General features: G+C 35.9%; 1 protein-coding gene across 4 annotated transcripts in view; it reads left to right on the top strand.

Moving 5' to 3' along the window:
- Window positions 1-13848: 13848 nt before the first annotated feature.
- SIPA1L2 (signal induced proliferation associated 1 like 2) overlaps window positions 13849-22857 on the top strand; it is an 86077-nt gene continuing 77068 nt past the window's right edge. For all 4 annotated transcript variants that reach the window (XM_086627433.1, XM_009980611.2, XM_086627425.1 and 1 more), the window contains exons 1-2: window positions 13849-15313; window positions 21762-21895. In XM_086627433.1, coding sequence (XP_086483559.1) covers window positions 13849-15313; window positions 21762-21895 — 1599 coding nt within the window. The remainder of the gene's footprint in view (window positions 15314-21761; window positions 21896-22857) is intronic.

Genomic DNA, 22857 nt, shown 5'->3' with positions numbered 1-22857 from the left:
ATGTTTAGTTGCTGTTGTCTATCTAGAAAATCAGTTCTAATAATGCTTTAAGGTAACATTAATACTGATGTATTTTTAAAAATACAACTGACTTATTATAGTTTCTTAAGTAGCTGGGAGGGAATTAGATGGACTCTGCTTTACCTGCAGATGAGTTGACAAGTACGTCTGACAAAGTGCACGGCCTTACGGCAACTATAATATTAACTGCTTGTACAGGCATGCGAGCGAATTATGTTCCTAGAGAAAACATACCAGTAAAGCACTATTCCTGTATAAAATTCTCCCTTGAGTGGTTACTGCATACAACAGGATCACCTCTTATCTGCAGTTGGTACTAGACTGAGTCCATTCTCCATTCACATAGAGACATTCATCTGAAATTCCAGGGGAGTGGGAGTGTGTCAAACTAGGCAAATGGGGAAGGGTCAGTGTTTTACCTGAGAAATGTGATGATAGATTTGCTTTTAATTTTCTGCAAAGACTAATAAATGAATCTGCTACCTCTTTCTATGACTAATTCTGTTAGTTCTTTCTAACTGGCATTCTTTGGCAAGGAATAATATTTGGCTTAATTTCAAATATTTTAGGACTCCCACACTGATTATTAGAATGGAAGAACTGATGGACTCATGAGTTGATAGGCCTTTATTTCTTTCATGAAAAGCGTAGAGAGAGCCCCACTTTCATTTAATCAGTGAAAGAATTGTTTGACTGGAACACTAAGTCTAGTCTTTATTATTAAAAGGCATTTTTGAAGTGTTTTAGCAAGAAAAAAACTAATTCCAGTTAACACACTACTTCTTTTGTGAAACTCAGTTTTCTAGGAAGATATGGGAAAATAATATAACATTCCCATTTCATCTTGAAGATGAGTTCTTGCATTCGTACTTTGATCAAGAACAGTTATTTCAGTTGTTCTCTTGATACAGGTGTTATAATTTTTTTCTTCATACATGTTCCATTTGTTCAAACTATTTCGTGGCTTCAATATGCATGTTTGAGGTTTTTACATAGTAATCTCAGTGTTTAAACTCACAGTTTAATTGAACAATTTTGAGTAGCTTTTATCAGTTTCTGAAATATTTACTTTTTTTAAAGCAAAGGCTAAATATCTCTATATTTTCTCAAAAAAATAATAGCTGAAAAGTGAAATGTGTTTTTTTAATAATTCTAGTTTCAAAAAAAGTATGATATAGTACCACAGGGCTACTATACATTCTGTGTTTTCCCTATTAATGCCCAATTTTAGTTTATCTATACTAACAAAATGTGATTCATGATCTTTAAGATCTTATTTGTGTTTACTCGTTTTCTCACTAATCTTGTCAGTTTCTGTAACTGAATGAGGGTTGCTGACAGAGTGTTCTCTGAGGGGCTTTACTCCTTGGAATTCTCTCTAGGCTCTTGGTTAAAGTAGATATTTGAACAGTTTCGTTTACATAAGGAGCAAAAGTTAATAAATCAAATGTAAAATTCAGTGTCTGAATTATTGGATGGGGTGTTATGTAATCAGAATTTTAAAAGCAAAAGTTAAAACAAAATTGGCAAACTATTCCAGATGAATGTGAATTTGTAATTAACATTCTCCATGCTTACCAACAGTGGGCCACAGTTATATTTTCTTACTTAATAACAGTGTTATTTCTTATTAGTGTGTTCAGAGAGTAAAATACTGATTATTAAATTACTGAGTATTTCAGTAAGTCATCTTAAAGCAAGACTTCTTTTTCCAAAGTTTTTGCCTTTTGACCTTTTATCATAAAGCAGTAAAGTTAGGAAGATGATAGCATGCTTATGATAGCTTGTAGCTGTCATCCAGTGTGTCACCCCATACAAGATATTTTCAGAATCCAAAGGTAGAGATAAGACTAAAAGTAGCATGGGTAGGGGGCAAAGAAGTAAGATTAATGAATTATTAAAAACTTATTTTTAGGGTTGTAGCTTTTTAAAGGCTAGTTTAGTTCACTGTCATCTTGCTAAGTATCAAGAAAGGCTTATAGAATACAACATTGAATCAGGATTCCTCAGCCCCAGTCATGATGATGACTTTGCCTGGAAAATGCATATATACGATGAGAAGTCATCTTTTCAATTTAGGAAAATGAAATCTGCTGATCTGGCTCCGAATTTTTTGAATGATGTCTTTCCACACTATAATTTTGAAGACAGTTATTCTCTTCCTGTTTAAAATGAAAATATATAGCATATTTTCTCAGCAGGACAATCCCAGAAACTTCTCTGACATATGCTTTAACTTAACAAACTAAAGACAAAATGGTAGAGCAATGATTAAGCTATCTTATTGGGACTTTTTTGTTTTGTTTTTTGTTTTTTTTTTTTTTTAGGGGAAGCAGAAGGAAGTGTTTCATAAGGTTTATGTAAAACTTTAACCAAAATTAGTTGCTGAAAAATTAAGAACAATATTCTACTAGCAACTCTCACTCCAGCTGCTGTTTGTCTGTTTGTCTAGAGTTGTGTGAAAAGGTTTTATTCATCGAAAAGAACTGTGACTCTATAAAGCTATAGTACAACCAGCCTATAGGTTGGCTGTTTCGGAGTGGTGCTTGTTTGCCTAAGCTGTATTGTTCAGTGCCAGGTGGTCCAGGCTCAATTGCATATGCTTGGAAATGTCATGTGGACACAGGTTACCAAGATATTTGGTAACTACCAAGGTATTTAAGGTATTTTCTTAACATTATGAAATCTGCTTTCCAAATTTACATTATAAAATTAAGAACAAAATTGGGTTTATGTAGTAAGACTATGAATTAAGTGTATTATGGTCACCATAGATTTAAACGTATTTTCTTTCTGTATGTGATTTCTTTTGATTCAAAGGATAGAAAAAAGTGAAATCTCTGTTTGCGGAAAATAACTTATTTAAAATATCTTAATGTGCCGCGATGTGAAATAATACTTTAGAGTTCTAAAGCGAGGCAAAAATATGTAAGAAGGTACTTGCTGACATCTGAAACTGCAGAACCCCAGTCAGTTTGAAAGATTCAGAAAACTGGCCAGTGGTATTTCAGTTTATACTACCTCACAGTTCATACCAATGAATAAAGAATCAAGGTCAAACTAAAATAGTTTCCATAAAAAACAATGAAGATAAAGGCTAATGTTTCCTTTTTCTTTAAAACTTATTTTACTTTAATCAACCACTTCCTTCATCACTACTAAAAATAATTCAGAACTATGACATCAGAGCCATTCTCCTGCCAAATGACATGGCATAAAACTAATTTTCTGTTTTACTTTCTTGAAAACATAAGAAACAGAAGCAAAGCTAGTATTTCTGTTTTTTTCCATAAAGTGTGCCTTTTTGCATGTGCTCTGTATGCTCTTCCTAGTGAGTAGTTTAGCTCTCCTCCACATTAGAATGTTTTGAGTTTTTCAACACTCTATCTGTTGTCGTAGGTAGTGTTCGATGTTTCCTTATTCATTAGTGGGAAAGCATGTTCTTTTAGGTTTTTTTCATTGTTGTGAACTTTTATGATGGGTGAGATTATTCCAATTCTCCTTTGCTTTAACAATTAAGTGGACTTAAGCTCTTTTTTCCCCCCTTAAAAATGAACTAGCTTGAACTTCTAAAACTGCATTTATCCACTTTGTGTTTCCCTCTTTGCCCGAGGTTGCAAACTGTTAGAAACTGAGCTGCTGCAGCTAATATCACTTTTTCTAAGGAGTGTGTAAGTGAATGTCTGCAGTTGCACTTAATAATTACAGATTATTTTCATCCATCCTGGAGGAACACAGCTGGTCAGAATGGCACAAAGACAGGACTTTTAAAAGGAGTCACACCGAAAAATTTTGAGAAATGCTGTGTTCATTATTGTAAATATTCGCTTAGTAAGAACTAGGTAATAGTAGTATGAAGCAGTAGAACATCTGGCCTATAGGCTGGATATCTCGGAGGTGCTTTTTCACCCAAGCTCTGATGTTCAGTGCCAGGTGGTCTAGGCTCACCTGCATGTGTTTGGAAATGTCAGGTGAATGCAATAGGTCTAGCAGAAGAAGGGATGGGAATCAACACATTGCTTTTGTGCATTTGATTTAGAAACTGTAGAATGTTTGAGGAATCACTGGATAATGCTGCATATATGCAGAGAGGCCGTGTAGGGCATTTGCAGTTTGCCTAGTCACATGACAGGGTGGGAGCTGGACCATGACCCTCTGCTGTCACAGACCAACAGTTATAAAGCCTGTCTACGAGATTTCTCTAGAGCATCACCAAAATAATGTTTTTCTAGAAGAATCTTTTTTTTTCCCCAAAAGAAACTGGCATAATTAACTTTGTGTGAGCCTTTCCAATAGATACAGAAATTGGAATCCTGTGGTAGACCAACTTGAGTATCATCAGGTAGCCTTGTTACAGGAAAACTCACAAAGAACCTTAATGTGTCTTTGATACGTCTTATATTGCGGCAAAGTATGAGGACACATCTAAACAGAATTTATGAGTAGCAAGGTTTCTCAAATCTAATTTTAGTCATTGCTGTTTTCTCTCAAATACCTACATAGAACAGGAAATGGGATAAAGTAGTATGTGTGATAAAAATAGTAGAATTTCATAAACACAGAGCTTTAACGTCCCATGCAGATGTTCTTTGCTATGCAAAGCTTTATGCAGTTGATGGACCTTTGAAAGGTTATCTGTAAAATATATTCTTGTACATATGCATACCCTTACTTGCAAAAATGTGATTATTTTGAGCCAGCAAGGTCTGTTGCGAGTAAGTATACGGAGGCCATATCCATTTCTCATGAGCATAAGTAGAACAAGAGTTAAACCTTTTCTCAGTTATCACTTGCAGTCCTTACTTTTTATACCACTGAAGTCGCTCAGGTATGTCTGTTTCATTTTGACATTAACATTCTTATTGATGGCAATTTGTCAAAACAGAAGATTTTTTGGAATGGAACAGGGAGTTTATTTCTCAGACTGAAGCTGTTGTGTCCCCATGATTAAAGTCCATATACCCTCTTTTGTTATCCCTTTCATCAATGGATGTACTGGGTGAGTCTTTTGCTTTAAGGAGGGTCTTTCAAAAAATTAGATGCCCTTAAAAGTTACATGCAGTATGTCTTGTGATGCATTGGAGAGTGTTTCTGGTGGAAGGAGTGTTAGTACTATTCTAGTGATGAGTGTTTTGCTGTTTGGAGGAATTTGGTGATCTTTTGAGATGGTGTCCAATGTATAGGTTTGTGAGCTCATACCATGGAATCCAAGTGCGTGCTTAGGACAATACAAATAGTCTGACATCTGCAAGGTGGATATGACAGGCTTAATATCTGCTCCTGCCTGGAGCAGCATTTTACTGTGAAACACAGTTACAACAGAAACATACAAAACAACTTTCTTGTTCTGGCTAATAACGGCTTTGTACATCTCAAAAGCTCTCTTGAATACTACGTCAGGATCTGAAACCTACCTCGTGGGATAGGCAGCCTCAGCTGTTTAATAGATTTATTTGTTTATCTTTTTACTGGGTGGATGAAAAAGCTTTATTTTGGGCCTTACTGTTGTAGACTTACAAAAAGTGAAATTGCCTCTTATGAATTTTGGTGGTGTACTGACTCTGAAAAGTTGAAACTTGCAGTCATCTTTTCTCCTTTCTGAACAGTTTATCCTCTTCCAGTACTTGACTCCTTATTCAGCTTCAGTGCAGCCTCTGAACCTGCTGCCAAATTTCTACCTGCGAATGTGAAATAACAGTCAAAATGTTTATGCATCTCTCCTTATCAAGTTCTCATTAAACAACATTTCTTCAGATACCCAGGAGGCTCCAACTCCAATATTCTTTTTTTTTTTCAGAATAGTCAAAAGCAGTTGAATGCAGTATGTGAAAACAGCCTTACACACATATCTCAAAAAAGTTCTGAGATACTTTCTCTAAAAAATACAGTGCTAACACAGTCAGAAATTTATCTACACGTTTTCTGTTGGAAATCACACTTTGTTCCTGAAGTTATAAATTTCTGTAGATTGACTTTGATATGTATAGATAATGATGTTATGTAACTACTTCTAATTTTTCTCTATCATCATTCCATCTGTAGAAATTTCTTATATATTGTAAGAGCAAAAATTTTTACACTGTAACTTTTATGAAACCGGACAGGATGTTTCTTAATGTTATGTTAGGTTTTGGTTGGGTTTTCTCTAAGCCTGCTCCGGGGCAGAGTGCTTTTCTATTGGAATTTCAATTTTGTGTACTGAGCTAGAATTATATCAAAAAATATAATTTCTGATGTGACTCATTCTGGGAGAAGGTAGAATATGTTCTTTTCATTGTTTTAAACTAATGGAATATACTTCCGTTTTTTCTGCTAAATTGCTGAGTTGTTCTTTGTTTCTGCCAGTGTTTTACAAGAACTATGTTAAAAACTTTCAGCATTCTTCATATTTGTTAATGTGTTTTAAGAACTTGAAGGTAAAAAGTTTTGAAATGAAACTCATGTATTACATTCCTTTCTCAATATATTATATGAATATTCTCCTTTCTGTATAATCTGCTGTTTGGTTTACAAATGCTGAATTTCTCTTTTGAGTGTTACCCCAATGCATACAGTTGACTGTCAAAAGCTCATTTTCGTGTGACAGGTTATTCAGCAACTGCTGACTTTCCTTTTGGATTATGCAAATCACTGCTTAGAATCAGTAGATGGTAGTCCTTTTCCTTGTGTTTGAATGAGGTGAATGTGGTGCACAAGTCCTGTCTTTATCTTTCTAAGCTTTGCCTTTGAAAGTGACTTAATCTAGTTGACAAACAAGTGTACCATCATAGATTTAGCATCCTGTACAATGGAGTCATCATATGAGGATCCTGTTGGGACAGGACAAAGAAATAGTCCCTGCCTTGGGGACTGTAAAACTTAAATTAGAATACATGCATTCAAGTAGGAAGGGGCAATTCAAGAATCAGTGGACGTTTGACAATTTCTGAGTGTGTAGACAATACTGTTTTTACTGAGGATTCAGAGGTTGTCCATCTTGCTTGAGAACACTGAAAATTACTGTCTTGTTGTTGAGTGGAACTTGCTTCAATGCAATATTTCAGTATTGTGACTGAAAGTTATTCTGGAAGAGTAAAGATGATTCATTCATGCTATGTCTAATCTGAACTCTCTTGCTGAATAGATTCTACTATCTGAGGAAAAGTGCGTGTCATGTAAACAGCTTTTTACTCCCTACTTTGTAAGCTCTTGAACTACACCGATTATGTAAAGTATTATACAAAAATAACTTGTGTTTATCTGCTGACTGATATTTCTTTGTATGAATCTTGTTTATGGCATACTTAAATTATTATATGTTAAAGACTCTTCATTCTCAAAGATGAAACTAAAATAAAAATTCTATATTATCAGTATTTTAAGGATAAATATATTTGCAAGGAAATAGTAATTACTCTGAAATATTGTAGGCACAGAGACAAATACACCTAAATACTTCAAGGCAGGGAAATGTCCTAGTCATTCAGTCTCCCAAACTTCTTTCTGTCCTGAAGAGATAATGTGCATGCATGTAAAAGATTTTCTGGATGTCATTTTAGTCTCCCTGTACAAAACAGATTATTTAATGCTCAATAAATAGGGTTCTTTTTTGTCATCCTCCCATTTGACACCTAGATTCATGAATGGAAAGAATGAAAGGAAACAAAGACACTTTGGTTTCTGTTTATTTAAAATTCTCACTGATACAGGAACTTGACTGACAAGTCTATAGCTTCTATTTGCAATTAGTAAAGAATCAGACTGCCAAAAAATGGTATTGGTTAACAATAATGAGGAGTTTGGTGCTTTTTTTAAAAAAAAATCCTTTGTCATGGGCTAGTAAGTGGTCAGTACTTGCTGATGTTTTTTTCAGCTCTTCCCTGGAAAAATTCCTTGTTCTAAGAATTTCGTGTTAAAATCTTTCCTTTTCACCTCATTAATTGCATTATGTTGTAGACTTCAATGTATTTTGTTAGGTTCCATAATTTCAGTTAAAAATAGCTGAACTGAATTGGAAGAGTGCAAATGAAAGATTCTCAGTGTGTTAGTGGCTGTTTTGCTATTGATTTCAACATAATTGGGTTTCATTCTGCTACTTTTCATGGTTCAACCTGAACAAGATATAACTTCAAGTCCAGTTTCATAGTTAAACTCTGCATATGCTGCATAGTTGAACTGTATATAATAGAGCTGTAAAAATAGGAGGACATCCAGTTTGTTCTGGAAATTGACTTAGCCTTAATGCATCTCAGTATCAAAACTCGTGCTAATGGAACAATAGAATATTGATATTAATATTCTAAGAAAATACAATGCTGAAACACTCAATCACAGATTTATCTAAACATATTTTTAAGTAACAGAAGGTGATTTCTAACAGAAATTTTAGAGTCAGTGACAGTAATACCATAGTCAGTAAACAGCTTTGTATAAAACATTGATATTAACTGAGAGAGAACCTCGATTGCTTGATTAAAAACTTGAACTGTTTTTAATGAAACAGCATGAATCGAGATACAGTGTGTAAGAGTGAATATTTCAGGAAAAGTATATGTATTCCCATTAGTCAAATGAGGAACTTCTTGTCCTCCTTCTGCCTCTTATCTATTTGTGCACATTAATCAAGTATCTGAAATATGCATATGAGAAGTAACCATTTATACTGTAGTAGTTGTAGATTTAATTGTAAATTTGATGTATAGTAATTGGAACCATTTTTTTTTCATGAACTGTACTCATAATTTGTTCATTGCAGCTGTGGAAAATGGATTGGAAATAATACAATCTGAATAAGTGGCTTAACTATAGTTAGTGTTATCCTTTAATATTCACTATGCCTCATGGAAAACTTAGAAAGAAATGTTCTATTGAAAGACAATTATGCTTAAATATCATGGTTTTCTAAAGACATTTGCATGAAAGCAAATGCATGAAGAACTCATTTTTCTGTTCCATACTCCTATCTGCACTAATAATTCTCCTGTGTGACATCATAATCATCTGTCATATGATATGATACCACAGTTCAGTGTGACCAGAATTTTCTGACTTTGACACACAAATAAGTAACATGGCTTGAAAACCAGGCATAGCCATTATTTTGCTTCTGAAAATTGGATAGTTCTGACTTAGGAATCATTAAGAAATAAAAGAGGTTAATAGATATACTGAATTTATATAAATCTAAAAACTTTGCTAATGTAGTCTGTTTTTAAAAATAATCAAACTGAAATAATAACTTTTGTATGATTTTTCTATTTTTCAAAAATTACTTACTTTTTTTTTTCATAATGGCAACCTTAGTTTTAGGAAATGATACCTTATGACAGATTGATTCAGTGGGTTGTATGGTCCAGAACTTGTGAAAATATAGGCAGCTTACAAACCATGTTCACTTCTCCTTTGCACTGTTCTTTTTCATTGCACTTCAAAGTGATGGGCCTGAAGGCAGAGTTTTCTTGCAAACTTTGGTTTCCCTTAAAGTAACCGTAGGATAACTGCTACTCCGCTATACTGGGAAAATACGTAACCCTACTATCTGTTTCTTTGAAGAGTGGAAACTGCAGACTCTGAGCTCACAGAAAATGCTGTCTAGAATCAATTGAATGCAAATTAAATGTCTGATCTTCAGCTTTTGGCATATTATTCCTGCCTATGCTTCTATTTTATCAAGTTGCACTTCCCATTTTTTAAGATTAGTAGAGCTTGAGAGTCATGGTTTATGGAATTGTCATCTTGATAAATAGTAGAGATTAATGCTTTCATCCAAATTATGCATTCTTTTTAGGATGATAACGTTACATAATAATAGGGGCAGATTTCCAAAGTCTTGATCAACAAAGTGATCACAGAAAGACTTCTTAAATAATTCATTTCCATCTATCAAGGCTGACATGAGGCAGTGTTTCCAAGCAGCCTCCTTTTGACAGGATAGTCCAATAGTACAGTTCGTATTCATTGCTCTGCTACTGGCACAGGAACATTTGTGGGCATGTATCCAGGTCCCCAGGAAACTTGGAACTATTCCCTGTTAAAGAACTGTAACTGTAGCTAACAAACCAGCTGCTGTACTGAGCTAAGGAAGTCTTTGTAGCTGTGTGGAAGGAACTTAAGTTATTTGCATAACATCCAGCAGCCTTAGTGGGAAGGGTTGGCAGGAGCACAACAGCAGGGTAGGCATCCAGCTTTTCTTTTTTTGACCATATCTGTCAGTGGTTCGATTCTTAAATGCTAGGATAAGATGAAAAAGAGAAAGTGAAGAACTTGACCAAAAGGATTGTACAGGTCTGAAGAGAAGTGTACTCATGATCATATTGACAGCATTCTTTTTGGAAGTAATAGTTTATTAAATTTAGCAAACGAAATCAGTTCGTAACAAATAGTACCAACATCTATAGGGAAATGTTTGTGAGTTGCTAAATTCTTACTATGGAGAGAGAAAAATCTTAAGGAACAGCAAATACAGGTGAATATATTGCTGTCCTTCAGCATAGGTCAGCTGTCAACCAAAACATACTGTTTTACTGAGCTAAAGGAATTTACAGGAATGGTCATTTATATTAAAAACAGGCAGATCTTGTCAATTAGGCCAACTTCAGATTAAAAAATTATTTACTAGTATACATCAAATATTCTGCTTCAAATATTAATATATCCAATAAAATGTTAATCTACCATTCAAAAACAGGTGGTTTTTGGTCTTTTGTCACACCAGCTTTACACTGTAAAGAAGAGTAATTCTCTCTTTAAATACTACCTTTTGCAATATACCTTTGTTTTAAAATACTCAGGCTGTACTTCCTCAAGTATTTAAGCTAACACCACCACCAAAAGAAAAAAAAAAAAAGTCTTGCTTTCCTGTGGCCTTCAGGCTCTCTCCTGCCTTCCACAAATACAGATATTTGTGAGGCCAAACAGTAAATCACACTGTGGATTTGGGTTGAAAATAAATTGGGTGGTAGTGTGCCTTTGTTGCTCTTTCCTTCTGCCTCCCACTACCCCATTCTAAATTTAAATTCAACCTAGATTATGTACTTTTGCGCAAATGCTTCTGGCAGAAAAAGAGTTAACACAAGGGAAGAAAAGAACGGAATTTTTGCAGGATAGCCATTTCTGACCTTATACCTATTTTCCCATTTTGTAAGAGATTATTTTTGATTTAAAAAAAATGCATATACTAATGACTTCTCTGAATAGTTTTTGTGTAGGGAAAGGGGAGAAGGCCAGAACATGTAAAACACTGTAATTTCAAAGAAAATTGAATTAACCTTCAATAGGAAGTTAAATATCTTTCCTGATATGTGAAATTGGCCTTTCTGTGTTCTTCCTGTTTCATATTCTTGCAGAAACGGCAAAGATGATTCTGGAATAGTTTAGTTTTCCTTCGGTGTTTTTATTTGGCAAAGATTCCTCATGCTTCTATGATTGTATAAAGAACACTCTAAGAGATGATAAAAATGCTGTCTGCTGTTTGTGCTAATGTATATTCCACAAAAGTTTTCTTATATTTCAAGTTTGTGACATTACTTGTGCCTCTAAAAAAAATTAAGTATATTGACATCTGAGCGCAACCTTACGGAGAAGGACTTGGGGATACTGGTGGATAAAAAACTGAGTACGAGCTCACAATATGCACTTGCAGCCCAGAAAGCCAACCATATCCTGGTCTACATCCAAAGCATGACCAGCAGGTCAAGGGAGGTGTTTCTGCCCCTCTACTCTGCTCTGGTGAAACTCCACCTGGAATACTGCATTCAGCTCTGGGGTCCCCAACATAAGAAGGAGCGAGTCCAGAGGAGGGCCACAAAGATGATCCGAGGCTGGAGAGCACCTCTGCTATGAAGACAGGCTTGAGAGTTGGGGCTGTTCAGTCTGGAGAAGAGAAGACTCTGAGGAGATCTTATTGTAGCCTTCCAGTACCTAAAGGGGGCCTACAGGAAGGCTGGAGAGGGACTTTTTACAAGGGCGTGTAGTGATAGGACAAGGGGCAATGGCTTTAAACTGAAAGAGGGCAGATTTGGATTAGATCTAAGGAAGAAATTCTCCACTGAAGGTGGTGAGGCACTGGAGCAAGTTGCCCAGAGAATTTGTGACTGCCCCATCCCTGGAGGTGTTGAAGGACAGGTTGGATGAGGCTTTGAGCAACCTGATATAATGGAGGGTGTCCCTGCCCATGGCAGGGGGGTTGGAACTAGATGATCTTTGAGGTCCCTTCCAACGCAACCCATTCTATGATTCTTCTGCCAAAATCAGTTAATAAACACAAGGTTACTGTATGAAACATAGCTTTGCATTGATTTCTGACAAGCAGAAAAAAATAATCTGTCAAGCTTTAATATATATTATCCCTTTGCCCCCCTACTTCACTTTTTTGTTTGTTTTTGAGAATTTTTATGGCATTAAATGTAGGGGGGGGAAAAAACACTTGTCTTCTGAGCTCCTCTTACCACCTTGTATCTTCACTGAAATAAGGGGAGAATCCATATTCCAGGCTAATTTGACCTGACCTTTTTTTTTTAAACTCTGGTAAATGCATATTGTGCTTATTTGTAGCATCTTAAAACATGATTCTGTTGGCGTTTTTGTTCAAAAAACAAAAGTTGAAAAGGAAGTACATAACATGTTGTGTAGTCTCCTATTTTAGTCTAGTATTATGCAATGGGTTAAGGGATGGGCTCTGCCTGCAAATGAATCTTCACAGCATGAGTCATGGTCATTCTTAAGACCATTAAAGCCTTTGAAAAATATTTTTATATCCAAACAATTCCAATTTTGTAAACATATTAACATTTATCAATAGGGCTACTGTTTCTTCTTATTTGTGAAGGACAGCAAATGTGTTCTTTAGCACAGTAGCTGAGTTAACAGTCTAGGTTTCCGACCAGAGGAATACAATGTAACAGAAACAAGTATAACTGTTTTACACAGCTAAATATTAGTTCACATGCCAAATTACAGAATGTAAGTACATCTCCCTTTGGGGATAGAGAGGGGAAAAAAAAAAAAAAAGAAGTTAGACATTTGTTCACTGAATTAATCATAGCGGCGAGAGTGCTTACTTTTAAAGTGTTCTTTCAATGAGACAAAACACTTTTCTTTCTCTAAGGTCCTCTCTGTTTGATATATTTTGCTTACATTTTCTGCCAGTTTTGCCCCAGTTACTCCTATGCGTATTAGCCAGTTTCAAGCAAACTTGGAAAAGGTACCTTAGAGTTGACTGTGTTCTTTAATGTTATGTAAAGAACCCCAGTGATTAGACATAGAATAGGCATCTAAGTTGCTGTTAGCATTGAAGGAAATGCACAGAGTATTGCATGTAGCTATTCTGCTTGGCAGAACCTGGTCTGCTCTTCAGTATACATGTACTGGTTAGCCCATGAGAGATATGCAGGTTCAAACTGCTGGCATTGTGTGGGCATCACAGAGGAAACTGAGATTATTGCATTTGCTGGGTTTTAAGGAGGCACAGGATAGAAAACCATGCAAAGCAAGTGTTGTTAGTTCCAATTTCATGAGATGTTATGTATATACAAGCAACATTGAAAGCTTACTGTTATTGACTATAAACATTTTAATACACTTTCTCTGTTTTTTTTTTTATGAACAGATAGAAGAAATTTGTCTGGATTAATACTGAACTGAATGCATCTGAACTGAAGGAAATGTTTTAAGATTGTTCTCCTGACAGAAGTTGTACGAAAATGGTACACTGAGGTTTCTGCTTGCACCTCTGGGAAGACTGCAGCTGTATTTTTATATTTCTGTTTATTGGCCCGTAAAAGGCAATGTAATAACAAAAGCACCGGTAAATTTATGCAATAGTAGTGGTTCCCCTCCCACTGAGTGGACATGAGTGATCAAAGGTCTTTGCAAGAAGATAAGCACAAGATTAGCAGAACTTCCTCCAAGTTCAGAGAGTCTTCAAGAAGCATGCAATCTGACGATTATTTTGCTAGAAAACTTAAAGCTTTGAATGGTAGCATGGGTCCTCCTGTTTCTTCAAATGCATCTACCAAAACTGAAAATAATCAAACAAATGGTACACCAGCTGTGCCTAAAATGGGTGTTCGAGCAAGGGTATCTGAATGGCCTCCTAAAAAGGATTGCTCCAAAGAGCTCAGTAAAGCTGCTTGGGAAAACAGACCTCCAACCAGTTTTGAAAGTGTTGGCTCAGTACTTCCAAATGGACAAAATGACCAAAGTGAAGGACAGCAAGAAGAGCTAGAATTGGAGTTTACGGAGGGAAAATATTCGATTGGAGATCTTTTTGTTCATTCCCCTCAAAGGGGACTTCATCCCATACGGCAAAGAAGCAACAGTGATGTGACAATAAGTGATATTGATGCTGAAGACGTGTTAGACCAGAATGCCGTTAACCCAAATACAGGAGCAGCTCTTCACAGAGAATATGGCAGTACCTCTTCAATTGATAGACAAGGCTTGTCTGGAGAAAACTTTTTTGCGATGCTAAGAGGATACCGAGTGGAAAATTTTGAAAATAAAACCCTTGCTCCGTTTGGATTTTCTGAGTTTTTCCACTGTGATCCTACAGTTTCTCCAAGTCTTCATGCTGCTGCGCAGATTTCCAGGGGAGAATTTGTCAGGATTTCTGGCTTGGATTATATGGATAGTGCCCTACTTATGGGTCGAGACAGGGAGAAATCTTTCAAGAGGAGACTAAAATCAGAAGCAGTAGAAACATCTCTATTTAGAAAATTGCGGACAGTTAAAAGTGAGCACGAAACTTTTAAGTTTTCGTCTGATCTGGATGATAGACTTGACAGAAATGTTCGTTCTTGGAACTGTCAGAAATGTTTTGCACATTATGATGTTCAGAGCGTTTTGTTTAACATAAATGAGGCAATGGCTACCAGAGTAAATGTAGGAAAAAGGAAAAATATAACCACTGGGGCTTCAGCTGCGTCACAAACTCAGATGCCAGCAGGCCAAACGGGAAACTGTGAATCTCCTTTGGGAAGCAAAGAGGACCTCAATTCAAAAGAGAATTTAGATGCTGATGAGGGTGATGGGAAAAGCAATGATTTAGTATTGAGTTGCCCTTACTTCAGGAATGAAACTGGTGGGGAAGGAGATAGACGGATTGCACTTTCTAGGGCAAATTCAGCATCTTTTTCATCAGGTGAAAGTTGTTCTTTTGAGTCCTCTCTGAGTTCCCATTGCACAAATGCTGGTGTTTCAGTACTGGAAGTACCAAGAGAAAACCAGTCCATTCACAGAGAGAAAGTGAAGCGTTACATCATAGAACACATTGATCTTGGAGCCTATTATTACCGCAAGTTCTTCTACGGAAAAGGTAAATTTTTCTAATGCAACTATAATGAGAGATTCATGCATTAGATTTAAGTTGCTTAGTAAGGATTATTTTGTTTTCCCTCTTCTTTATAAAGAGATCTAAGTATTACAGGTGACTCTGAAACTTTTTACTAAAATTAAGCCTGTTATTCTTGCTCTCTGAGGGATATTCAACAACCTGTGGGTTATATATAAAGTTATGCAATACTTGTGTAAGTTCACTAAGTGTGGGGGTTGTTTAGTCTGTAAACTAACTTATCTGAACCAAACTTTCTTGGTGGGCAGGAGGAAAAGACTACATTGTATCCAGTAAATGCATTGGAAATACTGATACCAAGAGTGGAAATCATTATTTCCTAAAAGGTGCCTCCAAAAGAGAAGGTTTTATTATTGAGGCTTCTGAAGGTGCCTCCAAAAGAAAAGGTTTTATTGTTGAGGCTTCTGACTTCCTTCCTCTAGATTCTGCTGTCTTCAGATGTCTCTTGGGGTCTTTGATATTGTATGTGCATATGCATACTCCTTAAACAGAGAGCTTCTGATGATATTTAGTTTTTCAGCGTGAAGGAGGTTGTTTTATGCCTTTCTTCTAGTGTTTTACCCTATTCTTTTAGGATATATTCACACTGCAAAGTGCCAGGGTACTCCTCTCCACAGAGTAATTATCTTGGCTTGAATCATTGTTCAGAGAAACTGTTTCTGCTTTGTCATCTACTTTGGCTGTCTATATTTAATACTGCATTGTGCAATGTGTGTGAAATCTCTGTTTTTGTGGGGAGAGCCCCCAAATATCTATCTCTGTCCTTTCTATGTTATGAATTACAGCTCAGTCTTTTTGCTGTTATTAATAGAAAAGAAAAAAAAAAAAACCTGCTTCTGTCCTTAAACGACTGTTTGTTACTGCCCGAGTCTTCCTGAAATCATTTCCTCTGCTTTCTAACTATATTTGAACAGCAAGAAATAAGCACTGTACTGTACTTCTTTCTCCTGTAACTCTTTTCAAGGAACTCGAAAGAGGATGTAGTACAGCGCTTGTTTTCACAATATGGTAGACACCTAGAACATATTGGCTGTAAAAACACTGCATATAAAAGGCAAGGAAGAAAAGAATCTGATCTGTCATGGAAGAGGAAGAAAAAGACCTAGAGCTAAGCAAGCAATGGGCAGTAAATTCAGAGGTTCAAAATGGCTTTTAAGCTGGGCAGGTTGTAAAGGGTCAAAAAGTGTTGAGGGAGTCAGAGTGGAAGAGAATGAAAGGAAACTTGTAGCAAAAAGGTAGCATATATTTTGAGGGACAGAGAAGAAATGATTGGCATAGATGGAAATTAAATTAAAATTGTCAATGGACAAAGATGGTGGCAGGATAGGAAAAAAAAAAAGACAAGGATTAAGCCAAATGAAAGAGGACTTGCTTGTGAAATGCTGTTATCATGGATGAGTTACAGGATCTGAAGGGATGAACATCTTTCCTGAAGAAAAATCTTTGATCAGAGAGATTAAAAAAAGAAAAAACAAAGAGTACTCAAACATTTTAAATAACATACCATAAGCAAACCTAATGACCTTTCTGGAAAGTTGATGCCAATGTAATTAGTTTTGATTAACTTCTGTTCTGGTATTATGTATATATGATCTCTTGACTAAAAGTAAGGTATGTTTATATTAATGTAGTATTAAAAAGTTGAGAAATAGTATCTGAGAGTTTTATCCCACATAGTATAATACTAGGAAACTTGAATTGTTATTGTCCTTGTTACTAATTGTTCTACATGTAGAGTTCTTCAAAAGTAAATATGATGTGATGCATTTCATATCCAGTAATAAATTGTTACCCTCTCACCTCCACAATGATATATAAGCCATACCCTGTTCCACATTATCTTTCTATAGAGCTATAACAGAAGCTACATGAGAGAAATCTGTATTGAATGGCTCTTACAAGACAGATAGTGAGTCAGGGCAAACATGTTGATGGAACCGAAAACTTTATTTTCTATACCTATTATCTCAAGGAATCAAGCATGTAAGGAATCTCCAGATTACTTCCAGCTGAACACAGTTCTCGCCTAAGCAAAGTTTATTGTCCATAGAGGAAATAAAACAGGCATTTTGCCTTGGGCATCAAAATGTCTTGCTGCTGTGCTTCTCTCTCATATAAGAAAAGGTGACATTTATATGCGTACTGAGTCTTACTTGATGCTCTTCCATGACAGTGAGGTCTCCTAGCTGATTGTTCATTGAATTGTAGATTTAATAGCACAGTTGAATTTAGCAAAATAATTGTGGAAGGATGAAATAAAAATTTAGCAAACAATAGTCACTTGTATATAGAGACGTATTTAATGCCACCAATTTTCTTTGTCTTTGACAAGATATCGATGAAAAAGAAATAACTTTCTGAATATTTGATTTAGTTCACAGTTTTATAATTGGCACTTGTCAGCATACAAGTTTTATTTCTGTTTTAAGATGCATGAAAGAAACACCCTGGCATGTGTAGCACTAATTATTCCATTCCCTTTCAAGAAATGAGAGTTGGAATTCAGTGTCTTCTGAAATGAGCTGTAGTTTTATATTGCATATTTATAAGCTTTGTAACTATTGTTAAAATCAAATCCAACATGACTGATGTAAAATATGTTAATGTTTATGGAAAATATATTCTCAGTTTTCACTTAAGGTTTACAAAAGCTGAAATATTTCATTTTATATCCTGATTTTGATTTATTAATGGTGTCCTTTAATGAACTATATTTTTGAGTGATAAAAAAGAGTGAGAAGGGAAAAAAATTATGTTGATTTTAAAAAAGGATAATTGAAATATGCTTTTTTTATCCTTGATTTGTCCTTTTCCCCTTTTGCAATTATCCTCATAATACCTTGAGGCTTGACTATTACTACTATGCTTTTTATTTGAGGGATGCTTGCAACCATTTCTTAGTATGTTATTGTATCTGACTACTGATATGAAACTTAAAAAGTGTTCTAGAAGAAATGTACAGACTTAGCAAGCTTTTGGTATTAACGCAGTTTGTGTAAGTAAGACTTTTGTATTAGAAGAAATGTTAACAATTATTCTTCAAAATGAAAAAGTAAAAAATGAGTAATATTTTACCATCTCTCTTTAAACAACTAGAAAACAGCACTTATTTTCTTCTCTTGGCTCCAGTTGATCCTTTTAAATCAACATAAATACATTTAAATGAGCTTAATGAGTTTGTACTTTATGAGATTTTTTTAAAAAAGCACCTTGAATTAAAAATGTTTTCCCCAAATCCCAGAATATCAGTAGCCATGCTATTCTTTAATTTACTTCAGCCTCTTTAATTCCCATTCTTGAAACCGTTTTATCTATTTTATTTTAAATGTACATAAGTAATGTCTTTGGTGTTGTGTCTTTCATATTGTACAAGAAATAAGCAGATATCTGCCAAGCTTGCATTTTTCTGCTCAGTAATACTGCAGCCCAGAAATCTAGTAACTGTGTAATAGCTTTTTCTAGATTGACATCAAAATGGAAGGCTATAGAAACCCTAACTGAGAATTTTACCATTTGTCAAAGCCTGAATATGCAGCTGTGAGGAGTTTTTATGTTGCTGAAAGTGTTTGGCCTCTGAATCTCCCTCACTTTCCTGGTCTGTAAAATCCTGTTCCATTTGATAAATTTGCTCATTAAGGCTCAAAGTTTTAATTTAACACGGGGAAATCCATGAGATATAATTTATCCATGCAGGTAGAGTGCTCAGGCTGGGGGAAGGAATGTAGTTGGTAAGCATGAACGAATAATTCATTGTCTGTGCTCCTTTGATCCCAGGTGCTCCTTCCAAAAAAACGGATGCTAGTTGTAATGCCCTGTTGCTCATTTTCTCTCCACTGGGAGATAGACTGTAACCACCAACATACTTTATAGATAAATTTTTGAAAGGCTACTGGAAACTTAATTTAAACTTGATTTGACAAATAAGACTGTCATTTATGTAGAGATAACTTTATGTTTTTATATCTGTTCTGAGAGTATGGATGACTTCTCAGTGACAGACATTTTGCAAAAACTTCCTTACGCATCTCTATAAATACATTATAAAAAGAAAAAAGTATCAAATTAGCTCAAAAATACTAGTGAAGTGTTTTTCAATCCAGACAATTTTAAAAGGAGAAATTATTCTATTACTTCATTGTTAATTAAAATATAGAATTGTAGCATAGATTGGATTGGAAGATATTTCTGGAGGTCATCCAGTCTAATTCCCTGTTTAAAGCTGCCTTTAAAGGTAGGTTCTGAATAGGTTGCTCAGAACCTATTCCGCTTTAGCTGTCCTTTTAGCTTTTGACCATCTGTAAGTATGGAGATTTCACAAACTCTCCTGGCAACCTGTTCCTGTGTTTGATTCCTCTGAATGAGGGGCTGCATCTTGTGATGGTTGCATCTAGTCCCTTGTGTCTGTACCTTGGAGAAGAGGCTGGCTCTCCCTTCTCTATAACCCCCTATCAGCTAGCAGGATCCAGCAATTGTTTCCCCCCTGAACCTGCTCTTCTCCAGGCTGCACAAGCACATCTCCTTCAGCCTCTCCTCATCCGTTATATGTTCCAACTGCCTGATTGTCGTGGCCTTATCCCACTCTGTCCAGAACAGGACACTGTTCCTTATGTGGCCTCAAAAGTGCCAAACAAAGGAAAAATGTCTTCTCCTGACCTGCTGGTCTGTTCTTGCTAGTGCAACCTACAGTGTGGTTAGCCTTCCCCTCTGCGGAGGGTTCTGCTGGCTGCTGTGTAGCCTGTTGCTCACCAGGGTCCCCAGTCCTTTTCCACAGAGCTGCTCCTGAGGCAGTTGGCTCCCAGCCTGTGCTGTTGGATGAGCTTGCTCTGTTCTAGATACAGGTCTGTGTTGGTCTTCAGATTGTCAACTGGACAGTTCGTTTTAACATGTCGGGTTGAATTCTTCAGAAGTTTAGGAGTTGCTTCAGATGCAGCTCAGCTGTCCCATCTGGGCAGCAGCTGCCTTCAGGTGGAGAGTGGGAAGTGAAGCACGGACACCCTACAGCTATGGGACTCTACCTGAATGAGTTAACCTCCTTTGCTCGCTTTTATAAAATATTGCAAGGTTTATGCATTTCAGTATCTGCCCTATGCACACATTATTTATTTGTTAAAAGTCTGCTGGTTCTTCCCCTTCATCTGTTGCACGCAACTACATCTCTAACTTCCAATACTTGAGCTGTTCTCCTTCAGCTTGTTCATGTACATGAATTTGTTGAAGATGCATTTCATTCCATCATTTAGGTAACTTAAAAAATATTAAACAGTAACAGCTCCTCTATCAAATTTCAATAAACCTTTTAGTAACTGGTTACTAATTAGAATTGGTATTACTGATCATAGTCCTTTTATGCCAGCTGTCCAGCCAGTTTATCTCCACCTTGTAATTTGCATGTCCAAACCACATCTTTTTGGTTTAGCTACACAGATAGTATGGGAGACTGTGTACAAAGCATTGCTGAAGTACAAGTAGGTGACGTTCATTGCTCGCTCCTCATCCATTAAGCCAGTCATCTCATTGTAGAAAGCAACTGGGTTGGTCATCGATGATTTGCATTTGGTAAATCAATGCTGGCTGTTTCCAAGCATCTTTTTGTTCTTCATGCGCCTGGAAATGTCTACCATGAGAATTTGTTCCTTAATCTCCCTGGGAACTAAGGTTTATGGAGACTTGCCTATAGCTTCCCAGATCTTCTTTCTTGCCCTTTTTAAAGGTGAGTGTTACCACTCGCTATGACCTTTGATAGGTGATAGAGTGGCCTTGCAGTGACATTGGCTAGTTCTCTCAACATATATCCTGTTTGGTCCCACGGACTTGAGCGTGTCTAGTCTGCTTAAATAGGCTCTAACTTGATCTTCCTCCTCTGTTGGTAGTGCTTTACTCTCTCAGAGTGGGCCGATTGGCTCAAGGATGAATTTAACTATTCATCAAAGACTGAAGAGTTACGAGCCTCAGTTTTCACTTGTTAAAACTAGGTTGCTGCTTTAAATAAGAATTTGAATAAACTGAAGGAAATCAAAGAGGCTACATAGCACCTTATTTGTTTGAAGACTTAGCTTTTGTTGAAGACTTTATATAGATATAGTTTCTCCAAAGTAGTTTCTTACGGCATCAGCAAAATGATTAATTTCATAGTAACAAGAAATACAAAAAATTATTTTTTCATAGTAGTAGCAGTAATTTGAGATATGTGATATGAGTGACCATTCTACTCATCAAAATTAGCATTTTGTGATTTATGTACTTATTGTGCAGCTCAGAAGAGCACAAGCAATATTATTTACAGATCTCATAGCTCAATTAAAAATAATAATTTTTTCTTGCCACAGAAATTTTTAATGCAATTTGATGAGCATTTTCTAGGAGACTCATACTTTATTATTCTCTTCTTTCTTCATTCACTCTTATTCAAAAGAGCATCAGAACTACTTTGGAATAGATGAAAATCTTGGACCTGTAGCAGTCAGCATACGGAGGGAGAAGGTTGAAGATGCGAAGGAGAAAGAAGGATCTCAGTTTAACTATCGTATAGTTTTCAGGACAAGTGAGGTAATGGTCTTTCAGTAATTCTGCAAAGGAATTAAAAAATTATCTTAGAGCTTAGGATACTAGTTGTTTGTCTGTGGATATGTTGCTAACTTTGAAAGTAAATCAGTTAGTGGGAAAGCAATGTTTCTTGTGTTGCTAGTAAATATAGTTGATCCTGGAACAAAGTTTTCCTCTTCTGTACTGCATAAAATTTTTCTCTTTTTGAGCCTGCACCTTAAAGGAGGTAAGTTGGCTGAAGTGAACTGTAAGGGGCAAACAAGGGACCAGATAATAAGAACAAAGCTGAAGATAAGTTTGGATCAAGCTACTTGATGTTAAATTTCTAGTGATAGAAAGAAAAGATTAAGAAATGTAGGGAAAAAGAGAGGGGAAAAATATGAAAGCTAGTACTATGGCTTATTTGTATTTTTGTGGTTTGTTTCAAAATACTTTCTTAGAAGCTTTTTTGTGAGATGTTTTTATATACTTATATATACATGATTTGTGGAAGGAATATTAATATGATGATAAAAACAATTGTCTTATTTGGAAGAATAGCTCACGTGATCGTTGTGAAGGACATGTCTCAACTGCTATTTCAAGCAAATTAGTATCTTGCAAAACTAATTTCTTCTTTATCACAGCAACTAGCTTTGATTTGTATGAAAACACACAATGTTATCATTGTAGCAAGCAACTATAAATTTTGATAATCCTTAGGACTATTGCTTTTTGTTGTGATTAGGACGTAGAGGAGCGTTAGCTAGACCTCTTGATATCTCTGGGCTCATGTGATTTTTACAAACAGATATAGAAACAGAAAAGTGTAAGAATTTTTTTAGCCTAGGTATTTCTTTTATTACCAAAAAAGGAGTGAGTCTGTATGTATATGTGGAGAGGTGATTCAGCTGACTCACTTCTAAGAAATGGCTCTTTTTGCCAAATCCAAGGAAGATAAAGCAGCATGGTTTGAAAAATAGGTG

This window comes from Tauraco erythrolophus, chromosome 2 (assembly GCF_009769465.1).
Source record: "Tauraco erythrolophus isolate bTauEry1 chromosome 2, bTauEry1.pri, whole genome shotgun sequence".
Lineage (NCBI taxonomy): Eukaryota > Metazoa > Chordata > Aves > Musophagiformes > Musophagidae > Tauraco > Tauraco erythrolophus.
This window is presented reverse-complemented; position numbering and strand designations above follow the sequence as displayed.